The following is a 20745-nucleotide window of genomic DNA, read 5'->3' as shown; positions in this document are numbered from 1 at the left end:
TCCAGCCAGCCCCGGCCCTACGGAAAATCACTCACGCAATGGGTAAATACGGACAGGTCGTCATTAGCAGTCTTGGCTGGCGTGGGAGGTTATGAAAATAGGTAGCGCGGGCGTAACGGCTGGATTGAGGATATGCGGCGAAATAGACTCTAGCCTATTCCAAACCAACGAACGTTTTCCCTTCCAGTTCCGACTCTGATAGATTCGATTGTCATGCGGCCCAAGGAGCAGGTAGGATGCAGGTGCCGGACTTTGGCCCCCCAATTTGGAGTAATAAGTTGTCTTGGGTATCATGCTTGCGGCTGATCCGAGCTTACCACCTGTTGCTAGTAGTCTTGTGGAGTGGGGCGGCTCCTTCGTGTCAAACGGGATCAGGACGTTTCCCTCAACCATATGCCTCTTTCAGCACCTAATCTACCGCACCATTCATATTCACTGGCAGCAGTCACGGTGAAGGGGATTGATCACCGGGGGGGGTCCGGGGCAAATGCCCATATTGCAAAACGTGCTGCAGTTAGGATGGTATTCCTTCTCGATAAGCATCCCGATCAACACCATGTCGACTTTGTAACTCGGACAGAGACAATATGTACACGAAGGGTAGGTCTGGCATGAATGTGCGTGTGGAAAGAGAGTGAGGTGAGATGAGGGATGCGACATGCTACAAGACACCTTTCCTGCCTCCCCCGATAGGGAAGGTGCTGGACAAACGGTGCAACCGATGATGAGGGTTCACGGGTTATGCCTGCCGTGTGTGCTTTTTGGGAGTGGAAGAGTGACAAGACCAAGTATGCATGTCTGGGCAAGTGGTAGACTTGTAGTGGTGGTGGCGGTAGCTGATTGGTCTACGTCGTACCTAGGCAACCGGTCCCGAATAGGATCAAATCAAAAATCAAAATCAGGATCAAGCAAGGCAAAGGGTGTCCGGACGGGCGGGTGGGACGGGAAGGATATGGATGATGAGGATGAGCACAGAGAGCCAACAGGGAGTGGATGGGATGGGATGCTGACAAGCATGGATTCAGCGGAAGGGTCGAATGGGAGCCCAGCAAACAGCATGAGCCTTCAAAAATGGGAGTGATGGAGATGATGCGGTGCAAAGGCGGGATGATGATGACGGGGGATGCTCGCATGCAATCGCCAAATGCCAGCCAGCATAGACGTGTGTCAGATATCACTGCGTTGGATGGATTTTGCGGGGAACTGGAGCAGCAGGTACATTGAGCCGCAGCAAGCACTACCTCTCCCACTACTCGGCCATTCAGGTACATAGGTTACATGCTGCTGCTGCTGCACTGCACCTACATTGCGTCGGTCTGATAGACGGGTCTCGGGTCTTGTTGTCGATGATTCCTCAAAGTCTTGCCATCGCAGCGGAGAGCAGAGGTTGCATGTGTGACCGGATACAGCGCTCTCTATCACGCCCTGGAACCCTCCATTTCCATCCCAGGCAGCTGTCAATGCTATTACGCAAAGGAACTTGCGAAACAACAGTGATAAGTAGAAACGAAACAACAAGCGAGGAAGGAGGGGGTGGGGTTTGAAGCAAGAGGGTCCAAGGGACCTAGAGATAGGCAGAATCTGGCAGCAGCCGCTGGCAGATAGAGTGATAGATTGACATTTCCCAGCGTCTTGGGAACCCCACCTCACCAACTCACCTACTAAGTAGTCGTTCTGTTCCCGCTCGCATGTAGAAATCGATAGCTTATGAGGTATGTACATATCAATAAGTTTCAAGGTCCATTAGTTCATGGAAAATATGAGAAGAATTATGTTTAGTTGTTCTATCTGGTTTTTAGTTGCAGATGTATTACTCCCGTCTTTTTCTTTATTTTTACAACTACTGTATTCGGCTGTATCAGAGGGTTGACATGTACACAAGTTTATTCATTCGTACGACTGCGAGCTCTGCCACTCTCTCGGCCACCCTCGCTCAACGTCGCCCACAGCCACAGAGAAACCGACGGCAATTTGCGCTCAACTGGTCAAGATCAACTTTTTTTCTGCAACCCATGCAACCTTGCCAGCATGCCACCAAGCCCAACCCCCGAAATGACTCGTCTTTGCATCTGATTAGAGGAAATCTGGTCTGGACTGCTGCAGGCCATCACAACTCCGGTCCGGTCTTCTCGTTGCGGTCAAGACTCAAGACGATATTGGACATCAAGGCCCTCACGGTCTTCTCCCTCGCCCTCGCCCTCGCCATACTGTGCGGCCAGGTTCCCAGACGGGATGGGCCGGCTTAGAAGGCAAAAGCGTCATGGATGTACCAATAGTTACACTTAGCTATTTGTAAAGAAGCCCACCCACACTTCGCTCATTCACGCACGAACATACCCACCTACGAACTTGCACAACACTCTGCCATCCTTCGAGCAGTGAAGGGTTGCCAGTTGCTGCTATGATTAGCTGAGACTTACACGTCTCTCAGCTCCGCGAAGCTCCTACGCCATCGTCCCTCTCCTATCTGAGAGGAGGAGTAGGCGAGGGACCGATCTTCCCCCAGCTCGAAGAGGACAGGTCTGACAAGGAGGGAAGAACATCACAACCGAAGCCAATCCAACGTCAGCACATACAGTTATTCATCGCGGGAGCTGCGCATATCCTGCAAATTAACTTTCGACCCCACGAAGGAAGCGGCCCAGGGGTCCTGCATCATCCAGGCATGTCCCACTCATTGGCTCAATGTGCCTCACGTATAGGAAAACTGGATGATTAGCCTCTTTTGTGCTGAAGGACCGGTGAAGGGTATCTATCTCTCGGAGTCTCCATCTCTCTTTCTTCAAGATGTGTCCGCCAACCCAAGAACCCACACCTATGCACGGGTTATGTAGGTCTGTATGCTTGTAGCTACTGCGCATCTGCAACGTGCCAGGCTCTTCTGGGTTCATTGTCCGCACGTGTCCTTCTTGCGCGCTTGACTAATTGCAGAGACGGAGTAAGTGTGTGTGGAGGGGTGGTAAGGATTTTCGTTTCCGTAAACGCGACCGGGGCGGCTCCGACTGCAACCAATTGCACAGCGCTGGTCATCATTACCCCCGGGTTTTCTGAACCCGCGAGAGATTTGGGGCGCTTCTGCTGATGGTAGGGTAGGGGCATCCGTCATCCCATTCCGCTATTCCTCCAGTGACTGACGTATAGAGTAGGTCAAGGCCACACCAGAAGGACTGGGCAAAAGACGAACAAGCCCCTTGATTCCTCAAAATAGCATCCAGGGTGTTGGTGTCACGGGAGTGCAACAAGAAACAAAGTTGTTTGATGCCACGCCCCAAGTGGCTGTTCCAGAGAAACATGATCGGCGGTCGAAGCTTCGCCTCACTGGCCATCTGTAGGGCCGACTGGGGGGGGTCGGGTTGACTTCAGCCTCCATGCTCCAATCGTTTGAACGACGTGCCTCATCAAAGTTCAAACTCTTACTGGTAACCTAGGGAGAGTCACCCACACCGAATCAAGGCAAGGTAAGGCCTACATATTTAGGTTATTGTGCTCGACTGCCTCCCAAATTGGTGATTGGACGGCTTTCTCGTCGGCACGGCAGAGCATTTTGGCTATTAGTATGGGCCTGGCAGTGTTAGCAGTTGCTCTATGGGCCCAACACAGGCGCCGACCAACTGGAAGTAAAGATATATCCATATCACAAACGCGCAGCACAGCGCGCAATGCTCGATGCAGTTTGCACGAACGAGATTTGCTCATATCATGAAAGCCACCCTGAGAAAGACCGCGAGACCAACCCGAACCCCCACCCCGACTGCGCGAGATATGGGCGAAGCTAAAGGATGATCACCAAGTGGCATCAGCGGCTGTGGCCGTGATTGGCATCTCACAAAGTCGCTAGGTTGGTCTCCTCGAATGCGCCATTTTGATTGCGTCCCGATATGGGGGAGTACCCAATCACCGATGAAGGCAAATGGACAATCTTGAAGTAGGAGGGGGCTGGCTTCTCGTTCTTGTACACGTGTATGAGTAACGAGGGCGGCAGCACAGAAGAGCAAGCTGCTCGATCCATCATGTCAAGACCTCACATCCCTTCTATCGGTTCCTTCTATATCCATCCTTGCCCTTGTATGGCACCCAGGATATGGTAACGACGACAGCGACACTAGACATGATTGTCATACCGCGATTGGTAGCATGTGTTCAGTCTGGCAAGCACAACCTAGCTTGCCAATAAGGCAGAAAGTCCTACATATGTGATGTCTGCTTTCTTTTCTTTTGAGTGGCATGGGTGTGCAACGGTCTCACCTATTCGTCCCTCGCCCGTCACATTCCTGTTGGCCGAGTGCATACAAGACATCACAATGCTGTACACAAAACGCATGAGGCGTCGCAATCGTGGCACCTTCAGCTCAGCCGCTTCGGCTAGCAGGTGGGTTCTCCCGCATTGAAACGAGAGCCTCTTCCGAGCCGCATCAATTTAACCCAAGTTACACAGCACAGGCTCACAGGTTGCCTGAAAAGGGGGAAACGACGAGCATCGGGCTATGTCATGTCATCATCCCCAGTTGGACGAACAGGCCAACATGGGCAAGCAATCGTTCCTCTTTTCCCCTCCGCTCCGACGTAATTTTGACGAGGATGAAACATTGCCAATCTTAGTATCCAGTCGCGTTATAGGTACGCATGTCCTAACTTTTTTTTAAGTGAAGGAGATATAGCGAGCTCTTCCATATATTCGGCGCTTGGGCTTCTCTCCCTCATCTGCTTGAAATTGAAGCACAACTGCGCACGCTCGCTCCCGCAATCCCGACCCAAGGGCATAATATGAAGCAAGTCCTCAGGCCTCGGGCATTGTCCAGGGGGCGGGGATAAACCGGTACTGTCTCCTGTTTGCCTTTTCGCCGGCTGTTGGGCGCCAGATCTCACCTGCCTTAGGCCTCGGGGGGCGGCCAACGATCAACCACTGCCTCACCCAACGTTGGTCATTTACGACTATCATCAGCTACCGACCGACTGGAAATGGCATGATGGGTCGCAGCCACCGCCTGCTGCCGCCTCATCATATCTTGTCCAGGCATTAATGAGGTTGGTAATGGTCATAATAATGCTCTGACAAGCTTTCGAGAAAGAAAAGAGCACTCTGCTGTCCGCCGTTCTCTTCGGGTACGCATTGGGGGGGTGCCTGGCTACATCGGTTACCTTAAGCTACCTTGCCTCCCCCTCAGACAGCCATCTCCGGGAAAGGTAAATGACAAGGGTGTTCATGTCAGACTTCCTGCCCGGGCAGTCTGTCCGTCAACTTCCGGGCGCGAGTTTTCCTAACGGAAGCCCTTCCATCTTCCGAAAGGACCCCACACCAGCATCGGAAGCTGAGCCGTCCTCGCATACCGGGATAGCTGCAGCAGTGATGATTACGCGCAATATAGTCTGGGTATTGTATACTTATTCTGCATATACAGTAACTGTGTAAGCGTCAAGGGCATTCATTCTCATTTGATATACTCCCTCAACAGCCATTTCTGTTAGAGCAGGTAGTACGTAGATGCTCGAGCAAGATAGGAACGATTGATTTGCAACCGCTTTTACACACGATAGTTTGAGTTGAAAGGATAAGTAAGTAACCCTCTCCCGACTCCGGATCTGACGGCGATGGACCCCGCCCAATCACTGCCCCACATTTGATGGGGAGATATATCGGCTCGTTTCAAATTTGCGCATAGCATCTTCAGGTAGGAAAGGAGAGGTTGCACAGGCCTATTCACAGCCAGGCTCAGAGTACCGAGTCGTCTATAAGCTACTGCGATTGCTACTGCCCCCTAAAATGGCTTCTTTACCAGCTACTATGAAGGCCGTCGTCTTCGACGGCCCCCATAAGGTTTCCGTGCAAGAGCGGCCGGTTCCCGCAAGTGAGTTAATGCCTCTGAGTTTTTTTGTTGCTTCTTTTCTTTTTGCGTTTCATATAGTGACATGGAGGACGGAGAGAGAGCTAATAGGGGTAATTTCACTATAGTCAAAGATGAACGGGATATCATTGTCAAGGTCCAGAGCACTGCACTGTGCGGATCGTGAGTTTTAATAATACCTGCCACGGAATGGTGGTAATAGCATCGTACAATTTCTTCTGACTACTGTTCGACGACCTTCTTTCTAGCGAGCTCCATACGTTCCGAGGTCTTCATGAGTCGGCGACGGGGTTCGTCATGGGCCACGAGTTCACCGGAGAGGTGGTCGTGGCTGGAAAGGATGTGAAGGCTGTCAAGGTTGGCGATAAAGTGGTGTGCCCGTTCACAACGTCCTGGTAAGTGATCAAATTTTGCAAAAAAGCTTCGTCAGGAAGGCCTCGACCAAAGTGCTTGCCCTCTTCCTGGCTGGCTGGCTGGCTGACTGGCTGGAAATCGATTATTTCTGACACTACGACTAGCGGAGACTGCTTCTACTGCAGGAGAGGCGCGACAGGCCGGTGCACGGAAAGCCTCCTGCTCGGATGCGCCAAGCTCGACGGCGCCCAGGCCGAGTACGTGCGCGTCCCGACCGCCGACGGGACCGTCATGGTGGCGCCCAAGGAGATCAACGACAACGCCCTGATCCTGATGGCCGACATCTTCCCCACCGGCTTCTTCGGGGTGGACAACGCCTTCCGCAACTTCGGGCCGGCACAGAAGCCGTCCGAGGCCGTGGCCGTCGTCATCGGCTGCGGGCCCGTGGGTCTCTGTGCCATCGTCTCGGCGCTCGAGTACAAGCCGAAGCACCTCTTTGCCATCGACAGTGTCGAGAGCCGTCTCGAGCTGGCTAAGTCCCTGGGCGCCGAGCCCCTTAACTTCGTCAGGGATAAGGAGGGCATGATGGCCCGGATCAAGGAGGTGACCGAGGGCCGCGGTGCCGATTTGGTCATCGAGGTGGTGGGATTGAGCCCGGCTCTACGAACTGGATTTGATGTCTTGCGACCTTTTGGTTTCCTGAGCTCCATTGGTGTCCACAACGCCGAGGTACAGTATCCCTTTTCCAAGACACATATATATCCCCTTTTCAGAGGCGTAGCACTGACATGGTCTGATACGCACAGATTCCCTGGACTGGAGAGGAAGCATACGATAAGAATCTGAGGCTCCAGATGGGCCGTTGCCCCGTCCGCTCGGTCTTCCCCGATGCGCTGAAGGTCCTGGCCAAGAACCAGCACCTGTTCGGGTTCATGTTCGAGAAGATCATGCCCTTGAGCGAGGCGGTGGAAGGGTATGACCTGTTTGACAAGATGAAGGTGCAAAAGGTCATCTTCAAGCCTTCAGAGTAGTAGTGGCAGATCAGATCCATAGAAGAAAATCGCTGTTCTAGCAGTAGTGAATAAATTCCAAGAAGAAAACGATTCCTTCCTCAGTTCTGGCGCGGCTTGACGATGCCATCGTGGATAAAGTAGTACACGACGGTAGAGTCGTCGTGAACGATGGCCATGAGCAGGCGCTTGCAGCGGCCCTCGGCCAAGGGCTCAGGCATCTCCAGCGAGTCGAACACCTCGGCCAGCTGCTTGAGGGTGAATTGCTCGTTCAGGTGCATGGGCACCACCCATTCCATCTCGGGCGTCTCATCGACGGTGTAGGTGGCGTGGGTCTTAACCAGCTCGACCTGGTCATCCGGATGAAGGTACAGACGTTTAGGCGGCAGTCCGGTGAGGAGAGGCCGCGGAAGCAACATTTTGCTGTTTTCGGGCAAAGACGACTGCTTATGTGTGTGTGATTCCAGGAGGGTCCAGTCGTGTTGGCTCTCAAGGTTCTCAAAAACGGTGCTCGCCAGATCGGTGAGGTAATCTGGGTGCGCCATGGCGATGGATTGATTGTCTGAACTACTCTGAACAGATTGCGGTGACGTTTGAAATAGCTCGAATTGGTAGTTATTCAGTCCAATGGGGGGGTTGGGGGTTGGGGGTTTGCCTGCTCGAGTGTTGTATGGTCACGCCCGAAGAGGATATTGGAGTCAGTAATCCAGCGCAGTCAAGAACGAAAAGAGGCGGTGTCTGACAGCAATTTACAAAGGTTTCTTGTAGCTCTGTATCTCTACTAGAACGAGGTTCTCCAGCCTGACAAAAGCTTCAGAAGGACATCAGTCTTCGCCCCCATCGTCATCAATAGAATCTGGAAAGTCCAAGTGAAAGGAAAAAGAAAAAGAGAACAAAAAGGAAAGAAAAATTGTCCTTCTTTCAATAAGCAGTCCGAATTTTGAAGTTTCGATCCTCTAAGCAACGCTGCCAGGTGTTATCGCATGTGTGATTGGCGTCGGCTGGTAGCACGTACTTGTATCTGATGCTCCACTGAGAGAGACCCTAGATCTGGCCTACTACCTAACGTAGGTGCTGTAGCTTCCCCACGAACGATCAACCGTCCTTTCAGAAGTCCTTTTGCCAATTCTAAGCTGTCGTGTACGGCAGAAGAAGGAGCCGATCTAACCCGACGTACATAAAAGGAAAACCTACGGATAGGAGGCTAGACCGCCTTCTGTTCCATCTACTACTATGCATACCTGTATGTAAGATGGTGGATTGTGGCAGGGCAAACATCAATTTATTGACTTGACTAAGCTGATGCTGACGGGGACCCGTGCAACCAACGTACGAGATGCCCTTTGTGAATGCGAGAGCGATCTTACCTATGCGAAGGAGACCGACCCCTGCCTCCCGAATGCAATCCTGGGCGGCACGATTGCACAGCTGCTGACGTGGGCTGTTTGCTCGCTCTTGGCTTTCGTGGCTGGTTTCCACACACGTCCAACACTAGCAAACGGGATGACAATGATGACGGCGATGGGAAACTCATATTAATGTTTATATGTAATAAGACGGACCAGGAGATGGAATTGTTTGGTTGTGGCTCATCTGTAAACCTGCTTTCCGTTCATTTTTTGGCGGCTTACACGGCTCTGTGACTCTGTCTTGGTTGCTTGGGTCTTGGGAGAGTCCAAGGGTGACGTAGCGGGCTAGAGCGTTGAGAGTGTGGCACGAGGTTCTGACGAGGGGCTAAACAGAAGCCAAAGGGCGAAGAACTCCGGCAGGTATTCTTGCAGATCGCCTCGAGAGATTCTAGACCACCGGGCCTGGCCAGGGGGCCAATTAAAACCGGCTCCCCCGCTGGCGCAATTCAGTGGAGTGTGCTAGGTATCAAACATTGAAGTAGATGTAGCAAGCAACCGAGTTAGAGAAGATTGTTCGTTGATGTTGACACTTGATTTCCTCCTGTGCACCCTCCAGACGGGTGTTACAGTTAGACGGTGACGGGAGCAGGCGTATATTTGCATACATGACTCATCATTGCAGTTCAAATTGCCGATTCATCGTTTACTTGCGTCTCACAGCGGACCTCTCTGAGCCTCTCAGGATCATGACCGTTTCGGTGCGTTGGAGCACGGCACTACCTGCACGTCTGCATCATCCACATGCCAAGCTACTACCATGCCGGAATTAGATAGCCACAGTGCCAAGGCTAGGGGGGCGTAAGTCGCTTTCGCTTACTTGCCCATGGCAGCCAGCCTAGAATCCCGTGTACGTGCAGTGTAATTTGGCGAAGGGGGAACTGGAAACCGCTACTTGCTGGGCTGGCCCGTCAGATTCGAGTGCGAGTGCGTGTGCTACGTAGGAGATAGGTCGGACTGCAGGTAGCTTCCCAATCCTGTCATCCTCCCGGTTTCCCTCCCCGATCGATTTGATCATCTACAACATACCGCCACGCTCGCTTGCTGGCTGTTCTTCTTCTTCCCACTTCTTCTTTACCTTCTTTTAATTTTTGGGTTCTTGGTCTTATTCAGCGATATTCCTGCTACGCCTTTAATCTTCAATTGGACTCGGTCCATCGATCAGCCCGCCGAAACATCTACGATCCGCTCCACCATATACCCCTTTGACAAGTATTTCCGGACGGGCTCAACCACAGAACAAACCCCGGTCTCAATTGAAAATACCAATCCGACAACTGTTTTTGTTTGGACAGACCGAACTATACCTCCAATCGACTCTGAAATCGCGATCCTGCGATTGCAACCGCTTTGCGACCGCTGCTTGATAGTAGCGAGTCTGGGGCTGCTGCCATCCACATTTCTCCCAACACTTCGCTACCCAGACTATGTCCTCGATGGCGTCAAGTGAGATATCGTCTACGGAACCCATCAAACGATCCGGCAACGGCGACGATACTTTAACGACAGAGCTTACTAATTCGACTTCGACGTACGAGAATGGGGCCAGTCAACAACCACATCACCAGGCGCAAGAAAGCGTCGGTGCTACTGCTATGGGCGGTGTCGCCAACGTAGCCGCTCGCGAGCAAATATATGCCAATGGGTACCACTTCCCGCCCAAATACTCGGTGAGGGAGAACATTGAGCAGGGGCTCATCGACTTCTGGGCATTTTACAACACCGGATTCGGCTTTTTCCTCACCATATATTCGTTGAATGTTGTCGCATGGGGTGGTATGCTTTTCCTGCTGCTATGTAACGCGGCGCCTGCCATGTGTGTCCCAGACTGCAACGACATCGACTCACCGAGGCGGGTCTGGATCGAGACAGACTCGCAGATCCTCAACGCTCTTTTCTGTGTGACGGGGTTCGGACTCGCACCCTGGCGCATACGGGACCTGGTCTTGCTTCTCAAGTTCCGCATGGGGAAAAACACGAAAGCCCTCCGCGAGTTGGCTGGCGTGCACCGGAACTGGTTCCGACTTGCGGGATCGGAAAACCTCCCGGTCAACATCGGCCCCAAGAACATCAAGGAAACGGCGGAACAGTTCCCCGAGACCAGCGTGACTTGGCCCCTGGAGACGATCCCCGAGCCGCCGCCCACTGGCATTCGCGCGCCGCCCACGAAGATGTGGAAACTTGATTTCATCGTCTGGTTCAACATTGCCAACACACTTTTGCAAGTCGTTCTATCGACTTTCATGTGGGCACTGAACCGCTATGACCGCCCTAGTTGGTCCACAGGACTGTTCGTCTGCTTGGCGTGTATCGCCGCCATGATTGCCGGCATCACGATGGGGCTGGAAGGGAAGCATGTCAAGACTATAGAGGGGTGCCGCTGACCGATCGGGATCGGGAGCGCCTTGCTCGCGACAAGGAGCTGGGGATTCCTCACCACAACAACATCAAGGACAAGGACCCCGTGGAGCTGGAGAAGAAGAAGAAGAAGAAGGCCAAGAAGGCTGGCGAGGAGAAGACAGGCTGATCACCTATTTCTAATACCCGATCCGGATATACAAGGCAGCGGGGTCACTGGGGTAAAACAGAGCACACACACACACACACACACACAAACGAACTATGACGACTGTAGACTCTAGTAATGCTGGCAAAGTTGGCCGGGCAGCTTTAGTGTAATACGAATAAACGAATGTCCTAATTGTTACAAATGGAGACTTGCTGCCGAAGTGGTTCGCCATTCAGTGATTTTTGGCTTCTGCTACACATATCATGCGCGCAACTGGATCACGAACCTGGTTGTCAATAAGTACAGTCGATCTGGATTACCCCGGCCAGTACGGAGTATCAATGATGTACGTAGGGACCCTTAGGTCGTAAAGTACCTACTGAAAATGGCGGGCTGACTGACTGATGGCCGGTCGCTGCTGCATTACCCCAGACCCAGCTGATGTGCTAGCAGGCGGTAGAGAGAAATAGTGCCTGGCCGGAGGACCCACAGGGGGTTTATCAGCATGCGTTTAGGTAAGAGGTACCTCTCAGTGGCCCTGTAGGGGTCCTGGATGATGAGGAAGTGACGATCCATTGATTGCCTTATCAGTCGTCGCATGTCCACCTGCCGCCTCACGTGTTCCGAAACAGGCACACCCCCAATCCAGCCAGTGGCTTTCAGTGGCTTTCCCATTCATCCCGAACAACCTTCCCCGAAACACCATCATCAGACTGGTTTTGTTGTGACGGGTCAATCTGTGTGTTTTTGTTTCTTCTTTCATCCTGATAGACATTGGATATTTGTCAGGCTCTATATCACACCCGAACATAGAGACACGTCGGTTTTGGGACGACGCTCTACTTACAGATTACAACAGCTCTGGTAGCATCCCGTCGTCAGTAGTGGTATCGGTTGTTGTAACCTACCTTTATCTGAACCCCCCCGTCTTCGGACCAATCATCACATCCCATTTCCCTACATTAGACGAGACTCGGGACTTCGAAACTTGAAGAGAGGGAATCCATACACACCTACACATACTTACACTACCGTCGTCCATCACCATGGCGCCCAAAGCTATGGTGCCCTTCCTCGTGGGCATGATGCTGCTCACGGGCGTCTGCAACACGCTCCTCACCAAGTACCAGGACAACCAGTGCGTCCGCGACTGCGACGGGCCGAACCCCAAGACCTTTGAGCAGCCCGTCTTGCAGACCGCCCAGATGTTCGTCGGCGAGGCCGGCTGCTGGATCGTCGTGGGGCTCATGGCCCTCTACCGCAAGTACTTCAACAAGCCCACGCCCGGCGAGAACGGGTACCGACCCCTCGACACCAGCGATGATAACGACGCGACGGTTGTCTCGAGCAACGGCGGCGGCGACGAGGAGGACGCGACGTCGGAGAGCACGCTCACCAACAATAACACTAATGGTGCGAATGCGGCGGCGGCCAAGAAGAAGCCGCGTAGGGACACCCTTGCCGGAATCCGCATCCTGCTTCTGGCGCTCCCCGCCTTGTGCGATATCTGCGGCACCACGCTTATGAACGGCGGTCTCCTGATGGTCGCTGCTAGCATCTATCAGATGACGCGCGGGGCCCTGGTCCTGTTCGTCGGGCTCTTCAGCGTAGTCTTCCTGCGCCGCCACCTGTACGCCTTCCAATGGGTCTCGCTCGTTGGTGTCGTGCTTGGCGTGGCCATCGTCGGTCTCGCGGGCGCCATCAGCCCCGACGGCCATGTTGAACCCGGTGCTGGAGCTGAATCCGTCGTCACCGGCCTGACCCGGCGGTTGGCCTCGGCGACCATGAAGGACGGCGAGGAGGCCATGCCCGAGGCGGTGCGCGTCATCGTCGGTGTGCTGCTCATCGCGGGCGCCCAGATCTTCACAGCTACGCAGTTCGTCCTCGAGGAGTGGATCTTGGAGCGCTCGGCTATTGACCCCATCAACGTCGTCGGCTGGGAGGGCTCGTTCGGCCTCATTGCTACTCTGATTATCATGCTCGTCATGCACTTCGCCGTCGGCCAGACCGATGCCGGTCGGTACGGTATGTTCGACATGGTCGAAGGCCTTAACCAGATGTTCGAGCATAAGGCCGTGCTCATCTCCAGTTTCTTGATCATGATCAGCATCGGGTAAGTTCGGTTGATCTTCTATCTATGTGGCTACATGATACTAACACTACTCTTTCCTCTAGTGGATTCAACTTCTTCGGACTTTCAGTCACTCGCAGTGTGAGCGCTACTTCGCGTTCCACCATTGACACCTGCCGTACGCTGTTCATCTGGATCGTCTCGCTCGGCCTCGGCTGGGAGTCCTTCAAGTGGCTGCAGGTCCTCGGTTTTGCCCTGCTGGTCTACTTTACCTTCCTCTTCAACGGCATCGTCCAGCCGCCGTTCAAATTCCTCAAGGTGGACGAGGGCGAGATCGAGGAGCTGCTGCCCGAGGAGCCCATGGAGCACAACTAGGGCCGTGCTTTCCATCCTTGTCAGGCATGCCACAAGGCGATAAAGCTGAGCCTAATTGACCCGTAGAGTGTCGTTGTGCATTCCTCCTTTTTACGTCATGTTGTCCACGCAGGAGAGCGCGGACTGGGTCTATTCAGTCATTCATTACTGTTACTACTACTGGTACCACTAATTTGGTTAGAGCCATGGGCTTTCATTGCGGCTTTGTTCGCGGAAAGTCTTGTCGATTTGGGGCTACGGGTTATTTGCATATTTCCTGGCGTTCCTAGGAGTTGGGTCGGATGGTTGGGGGGGGCAGATTCGGATTCGGGGTTGTGACTACCTGCCTGGCTTTGTTTTGTTTGGTATATGGCTTTGCTGCCCCGACTACTAGAGGTATAAGCACGATAGGTTCTGACCTTGATCGCGTTCAAGGAGTGTATAGAGAATGATACTACTATTGCATACTTACTACGTGGCCCAGGATATCGAAACGTTGCGTGCATGTGTATGGATCTGTGCTATGACGAACAGACAGATGGTTTGAAATGTCCTTGCCTACCTATCTCTCTACCTATCTCCTTTGCCTAGCCAGCTAGTCATCCCCTTCCCACCGCCCAACCCCCACGGGCCCATCACTCAGCACCTCGATATCAAGCCCCTCGTCCGAGTTGGCCGCGGCCATCGGAACGCCCCCCATGACCTCGACGACGATCCAGAGCCCGCGACGGGCCTGGATCAGAAGGGGGTCGAGGTCGAACTCGCGTGTCCGGAGCCCGACGGCGCCGACTTCCATGAACTCACCCTCGTCGTTATCCTCGTCGCCCGACGCCGCGACGACGACGCGGTCCGGGCCCCGGCCCAGCTCGACGCGCAGGCGGACGTGGGGGAGGCTGCGCGGCGTGCCGGGGATGCTGCGTCCGCCGCTATTGCTCGAACTGCTGGACGCGCCGCCGCGGCGCGTGAGGATGACGCTGGCGCGCGTGAGGCGGCCGACCTGGACGCGGGCCGTCTTGCGCGGGGCCTCGCTGGGGCCCTCGAACAGGAGCGGGGCCAGGGGCGTGCGCAGCATGCCCGCGGCGTCGGCGGCGACGGGCACGAGACGGCACTTGTCGATGTTGGCGCCGACGCGGAGGGAGAAGTCGGCGAGCTGGCCCGGCTCGAAGGTGCTACAGACGACGGTGTAGGTGGTGCCGGGGTCGAGGCGGGGAACGCGCAGGAGGGCGCAGCCGCGGCGGTATTCGCCCGAGGTGGCGACGATGTCGCGGACGGCGAGGGTGGTAACGCGGCGGCCCGAGGCCCAGACCAAGTCGATGTGCACCGCGAGGTCGGGGCTGTCGGTGCTCAGCAGGATCGTGAGGGGCCCTCCGTCGTCGCTGTCCCTTCCCGATTTGGGAATCGTGAGGGCAAACTGGGGGTTGAAGAGGTAGGTAGCGGCGGCGGCATTACCACCAGCTGTGCGCCGCGTCCAGGAACTCTTCAACTCGGTATGGTAAAGCATGCTGTCGCGCGCTTTGGTGATGGTCAGAGGACAGCGGGAGAAGAACGAAAGAGTAAAGGCATAGCTAGGCAGGGGAAGGCCTTGCTGTGCAACGACAATCGTATACGACACGCCTTTCTTGGCTTCGAAGGGGGCAAGGGTCTGAGGGGAGTCGACAAAAGGCCCACGGTAGAGCGACTTGTCGCCAAGCTCGACGCGGCAGCCGTTGGCGTTGTCAAAGATGTATAAGCTCATGAAACCAAGTTTAGTAGACACGTCGGAAAGTGTTGAGTTCGACAGGGCCCTGGCAATATCGAGCTCCGCATCCTGAAAGTGGCGGCTCAGCAGGATCCAAGCACTTCCTGAGGCCGATGCAGTCATGGAATACTGCACGTTGTGCGCAAAAGAAAGGGATAGACTTGGCGGCGGCAGCTCCCATACAAAATGGTGGTCCTGGCGTTCAGTAAAGAGGCCGGGGTTCCAGTTCAAGTAGAGAGACTCGTAGTTTTGCGTCACGTCATGGAAACTTATCCAGAAGGAACCAGGCTTCAGCTTGGTGGGATGGTCGCTAGGAGATTGGCGTGAATCGGACGACCCTATTCCTTTCCAAACCAGTCCAGCACACCAAGGGTTTTTGACGAGCATCCTCCTGTTTCCTTGCGACTCGGATATATCCAGGACAGCATAGTCGTGCTCACCTACCAGACCCGATGTCTCCTCTTCGGCAAGGGACAGCCTTCCTGTCCCCAATGTAATGATGACATCGCCGTAGTCGTACGCCTTTTTAACTCTTGCCCACGTCTGGTCAAAGTCAATATCGTCGCTCTGAAGAAACAGCTGCTGTGGAATCCAACCAGTGATAATCCACAGATCCGTTCCTGAATTGCTCCCGGGGAAGTCGTAGCCACCCCGAACTTTTAAGTAGGCCTTTTCCATCAGCGCGGGCCAGACTAGCTTGGGGTTCTGGCGATCCACCACATAAAGAGTCCGTTCGTTGTGTGAAGAAGGCAAACGGTCGTCGATGACGACTTTCCGGAAGCAGCCGTTGAAGTTCATACGGAACACATACTTGCCGTTTTCTGAGACCTGCGGCTGGCCCTTCGCGGAGTCTATAGGGAACATAACGGTGGGTAATATGGAGGTGGGTCCTGGCCGGAGGTGTTTGATGCCAGCACCAAGGCTGGCAACGACCGAACAGTCGGTCGTGATGTCTTGAACCAGGTCGAAGTCGTCTTCAGCCTCCATCAGACGTAGTCGTGAATATTTGTCGTCGCTTATGTTGGTCCCGCCCCCCACAATGTCCCATGGTCGCTTCCAGCCAGCAAAGACCTCACGCTGGCGACCCGATAACGAGAATTCGGACGCATCACTACCCCAGGTTGTTAATTGATTTATACGTAAACATAGATCCATACTCAGCCTTACGTAAAACTGGATCCCCGAAATTCTTCTGGGTCTGGATCTGATTCCCATGGGGGAAATTTGTTCCCATGCAGCTTGGAGCCGCGGAGCAAGATGGTTTGCTCGCTGATTGGAATCTGGCGTGAGAGGCGAGGCAGCTTCAAGCGCTTTTCTACCTGGCTCACGGTATCGACAGCCCGAGCGATCTTTTTCAGTCGCTCCGCCAAAGACAGCAGGTCGTTACACTTCTGCCTTAACCGTGCTTTCTCAGCGGGCACCCGGGCCGTACCGGCTGCCTTCATGTACAGCTCCGCCGCGGCGATGGCATGGTCTAGAGCTTCTTGCCCTGAGCATCGCAGTGCCTGTGCCTCCCGTTTCTGGCAAAGGGTGGAATAGTTAGCGACAAAATAGCTCGTGCATTTCCCCTCCAAAGCGGCTAACATATAATAGGGTTTACCTTCGCTTCAGCCTCCATGTTTCAGGAAGCGTGACGACGTAGACAAATGATGCGGAGCTGGGACGTAGGAGGGCAGAGGAGAAATAAAAGCCTCACCCATAGCAGCAGACGGCGGGATCGTGTTTGACGAAGATGGGCTGGAGGGGGTGGCACCTTGTTGGTGCCGGGTGTGCATTTCGCTTGCTTGATATGGGATTTTAGGCGCAAGATGGATGGACGATGAGCTGACAGGCCCCGCCTTGTTTGGGTATCACTGAGGCAGTGTGCATGCGCTTGGGAGGAGATTCCTGGATCGGGAAAGCCTGCAAGCCGTCCGTTGCGGCATCTGCCGTGTCGACGACGGAGTATCTCTGAGGTGTTCTATAAATACTGGAATATATAAGACAAGTCTGCATGCATGCTGTTGCTGCAATCCTGTTCTGCCAAGTCGTCTCAAAGAGTGTGAGCGATGAATTGGATTGGAAGCTGCTGTGGTGGTGTCAATTGGAGGTGTTGTTGGGGAAAGGCACTTGCCATTTTGCCGCTAACAGTCAGTCCCTGAGGTCTGTACATGTAACCTAGGTAAGGACATGTAGCATTCGAAGCAACCCATAGTGCCAGACTGCTCGACGTACCTTATCCGTCCTAATTCAGCTCCTTCTCGCATACTCGGCCGATTTTACGCAGCACTATCGAAATATCTGCATTGCTAACGGTACTACTATTTGGGATGGAAACCAATCATACGAAGACTACCGACCTTAGATCTAGCAATCGTTGCGGCCCGCTCGCTAATGATCTGGGTAAGGTACTTGAAGACCGGAGTCACCTTGGCACATAACATTGATTGATAGGTTCAAACTGAACAGACTGCCATGGTTCTGGAAGGCATGGACGGTAGGTAGGATTCGAACAAACCGTCAGGGTGATCCTTTCTCGTCTGGGCTCACCACTATTCATTCGGCTATCTGGTATTACGTCTGCTGAATCGCTGGGCAGGTTCCGACTGGGACTATCGGCAGTAGGGTCCGGAGTTTGGGAGTCTTGGTCACTCTCCAGCTACTCTCCAGCTTGCCGAGAAGCAAAGGCGGGCACCACCATCTCGATAAGATAACACTTTTATGGCCGAGGTCCCCGTCATCACACATGCAGGCGCGAGCGTCTTTCTGTAACAAGCTGTCCCGACGCCGCCTATGCCGACGTCTAATATTCCACACATCCATTCCTATAGACACAAGACGTTTGGCTACGCAGGTTGTTTTCATACTCAATTGAGATTTCCGTTGCCAGACAAGACAGAAAGACCCAACAAAATACCGGTGCTAATCTTCCTGTCCCCCGTCCGGTTCACTGTCGCAAACCAGCCGCTCGGCAGTTGAGCGAGCTAGTCCACGCTCTGACTTCATACCGAGGTCGCATCTCCCGCTCGGTCAAACCGCCTGCGCAAAACCCACCGCGCAACAACAGAATCGACAGATAGTGATCCCACCAACATAGGAGTTGCACCAAGACCCTGGAGATATCATAGAAAGACTAGATTTATTCAGAACGAACGCGCCGAACCCTTCGCTGGGCAAAAAAAACCAAAAAAAAACGACTACCTTGTTCCCATCCATCCATCCATCCATACATACACACGTACACCATGTCCGCGCAATCGAAAGCCGCGGCGCTCCCTCCTTGGGGTCTGGCCGTCGCTGGCTCTACGGGCGCCGTCCTCGCGAACGCTCTGGTATACCCTCTAGACATGTAAGAAAAGAGCACAAACGATGTTATAGTCAGCGTCTCCGACCCCACTGCGCGCTCCTTCCCTCGGCTCCCCTTTTCCTCTCTCGCCGGCCCGGTCCCTTTAAAACAATCGAACAAAGCACCCGTCTATGTAATGAGTTGTAGTAGTACAAAATGGGCTGACCAATCTTTCTATTGCCAAAACTACAGTGTCAAGACCCGCCTCCAAGTCCAAGTCAAGCGCAACCCGAACGACCCCAACCACCACCACCACGGCAGCGAGCCGCACTACACCTCGACCTGGGACGCGATCCAGAAGATCGTAGCTGAGGATGGCCTGGCGGGCCTGTACGCCGGCATGGAGGGCGCCCTGCTCGGCGTGGCCTCGACCAACTTTGCCTACTTCTACTGGTACTCGACGGTGCGCGCCGTGTACCTGAAGCGGCCGGGGGCGCCCGCGCACCCGTCGACGGCTCTCGAGCTGGCCCTGGGCGCCGTCGCGGGCGCGCTGGCCCAGCTCTGCACGATCCCCGTCGCCGTCGTCACGACGCGCCAGCAGACCCAGGCCAAGACGGAGCGCAAGTCCTTCCTCGAGACGGGCCGCGAGGTCGTCGAGGGCGAGGACGGCCTCTTTGGGCTCTGGCGCGGGCTCAAGGCCAGTCTGGTCCTCGTCGTCAACCCGGCCATCACCTACGGCGCCTACGAGCGCTTAAAGAGCGGCATGTTCCCGTCGAAGACGCGGTTAACACCCGGCGAGGCTTTCTGTAAGACGCCCCTCCTTTTTCTCTCTGTGCATACTTGAAAGGAGATACTACATACATACATCGTCGAAAGTGGCTGCTAGGGAATGCCAAAAGGGGGTGAAAAGAAAAGATTACTAACGAAACCTATCATAGTTCTCGGCGCCATGTCCAAAGCCCTGGCCACCATCGCGACGCAACCCTTGATCGTCGCCAAGGTCGGCCTGCAGTCCAAGCCGCCCGCCGTGCGCAAGGGCAAGCCCTTCAAGAGCTTCATGGAGGTGATGCGCTTCATCCTCGACAACGAGGGGCCCATGGGTCTGTTCAAGGGCATTGGCCCCCAGATCCTCAAGGGGTTGCTGGTACAGGGTATCCTCATGATGACCAAGGAAAAGTGTGTTTATTTCTTTTCCCTTTTCCAATCCGATCTAACTGCCTCTCGGTTCTTGTTCCTGGGAGAAAATCGGCTGCTGACCATAGAAACTATAGGATGGAGATCCTCTTTATCGCCCTCTTCCGCTACATACGCCAACTCCGCGCGAAGCAGCTCGCCAAGGCGGCCGAGCTGGCGGCGAAGGCTACAAGTAAGATTGCTGTTCCTCTCACGGCGAAATAGAAGAAGAAAGAAAGAAAGAACGAAAGACAGAGACAGAATGGGGGTATGTATACGATGCTAGATATTCGGACTGGCGCGTGCGAGGGCATTTGATAGACGGCGTGAATGGATGGATAGGGGGTTGGGTCTGAACCCGGACGAACCGACCGTTCAACCAACATGGGATGTGATGGATAGAGAAGCGCTCTCTTGCGCTTTAGATATCACGATAGGAGGCGTTCTTCGAATATGGAGATCGAAGCAACCCCTCTTTCGGGCTTTTGTTTTGCGAAGGAACAACATGGATTTGACTGCAGCATGTTGTATTGGCTTTGTTGGTATTTATAGTTTTTTTTTTTTTTTTTTTTTTTTTTTTTTTTTGCACCGCATGGCATTTAAATAGCTTTTATGTATATAATGAACGACTCTTTTCCCTGCGGCTTCTAGGCCTGATGTCTCGCTCTACCTTGAGCACGGCGACTATGGTGATCGATCCATACCGTTGTTCTGTTTGCGTTGGGCTAATGCATATGCAAGATACATGAGATAGAAACACATGGATCGTTTTGAACATCGGTGGTATGTATCCATCAAATGATCAGGGTACTGAATCTCTCATTAGTATCGATGTTGGCACCTGTGTGAACGGTCTGGCCGTGACATACTGATGTGAAATTGTGCCTCAGTCTTCCTTAACTGCAAGTGAGCTGGCAAGACTGTTCAGCTGTGACAAAGAGTAGACTGTTGCCCTCTGTTTCTATCTCAATGGTACTAGAGAACAGGACCCGGGTAAGCGCAGGAAACATATTCGAGACTAT

At 53.8% G+C, this 20745-nt stretch overlaps 6 protein-coding genes across 6 annotated transcripts; 4 read left to right on the top strand and 2 right to left on the bottom strand.

Moving 5' to 3' along the window:
• Positions 1 to 5761: 5761 nt before the first annotated feature.
• Positions 5762 to 7228, top strand: PG986_014785 (dehydrogenase-like protein; the record flags this gene model as incomplete). The annotated part of the gene is made up of 5 exons (XM_066851007.1): positions 5762 to 5846; positions 5951 to 6005; positions 6092 to 6238; positions 6362 to 6926; positions 7004 to 7228. The coding sequence occupies 5 exons, from the start codon at positions 5762 to 5764 to the stop codon at positions 7226 to 7228; spliced, it is 1077 nt and encodes a 358-aa protein (XP_066693245.1).
• An 80-nt stretch (positions 7229 to 7308) lies between these two features.
• On the bottom strand, positions 7309 to 7752 carry PG986_014784 (uncharacterized protein; the record flags this gene model as incomplete). The annotated part of the gene is made up of 1 exon (XM_066851006.1): positions 7309 to 7752. The coding sequence occupies one exon, from the start codon at positions 7750 to 7752 to the stop codon at positions 7309 to 7311; it is 444 nt and encodes a 147-aa protein (XP_066693244.1).
• Positions 7753 to 10040: 2288 nt separating this feature from the next.
• Positions 10041 to 11140, top strand: PG986_014783 (uncharacterized protein; the record flags this gene model as incomplete). The annotated part of the gene is made up of 2 exons (XM_066851005.1): positions 10041 to 10970; positions 11015 to 11140. The coding sequence occupies 2 exons, from the start codon at positions 10041 to 10043 to the stop codon at positions 11138 to 11140; spliced, it is 1056 nt and encodes a 351-aa protein (XP_066693243.1).
• Positions 11141 to 12168: 1028 nt separating this feature from the next.
• On the top strand, positions 12169 to 13568 carry PG986_014782 (uncharacterized protein; the record flags this gene model as incomplete). Its single annotated transcript, XM_066851004.1, has 2 exons — positions 12169 to 13235; positions 13298 to 13568. The coding sequence occupies 2 exons, from the start codon at positions 12169 to 12171 to the stop codon at positions 13566 to 13568; spliced, it is 1338 nt and encodes a 445-aa protein (XP_066693242.1).
• A 574-nt stretch (positions 13569 to 14142) lies between these two features.
• PG986_014781 (PALB protein) lies at positions 14143 to 16903 on the bottom strand (the record flags this gene model as incomplete). The annotated part of the gene is made up of 3 exons (XM_066851003.1): positions 14143 to 16396; positions 16453 to 16805; positions 16886 to 16903. 3 exons carry the CDS (start codon positions 16901 to 16903, stop codon positions 14143 to 14145), a joined length of 2625 nt encoding a protein of 874 aa, XP_066693241.1.
• A 1606-nt stretch (positions 16904 to 18509) lies between these two features.
• Positions 18510 to 19948, top strand: PG986_014780 (uncharacterized protein; the record flags this gene model as incomplete). Its single annotated transcript, XM_066851002.1, has 4 exons — positions 18510 to 18613; positions 18803 to 19356; positions 19489 to 19726; positions 19822 to 19948. The coding sequence occupies 4 exons, from the start codon at positions 18510 to 18512 to the stop codon at positions 19946 to 19948; spliced, it is 1023 nt and encodes a 340-aa protein (XP_066693240.1).
• Positions 19949 to 20745: the final 797 nt, after the last annotated feature.

The sequence above is a fragment of the Apiospora aurea genome, assembly GCF_038362705.1.
Source record: "Apiospora aurea strain CBS 24483 chromosome Unknown utg000010l_segment0_segment0, whole genome shotgun sequence".
Lineage (NCBI taxonomy): Eukaryota > Fungi > Ascomycota > Sordariomycetes > Amphisphaeriales > Apiosporaceae > Apiospora > Apiospora aurea.
This window is presented reverse-complemented; position numbering and strand designations above follow the sequence as displayed.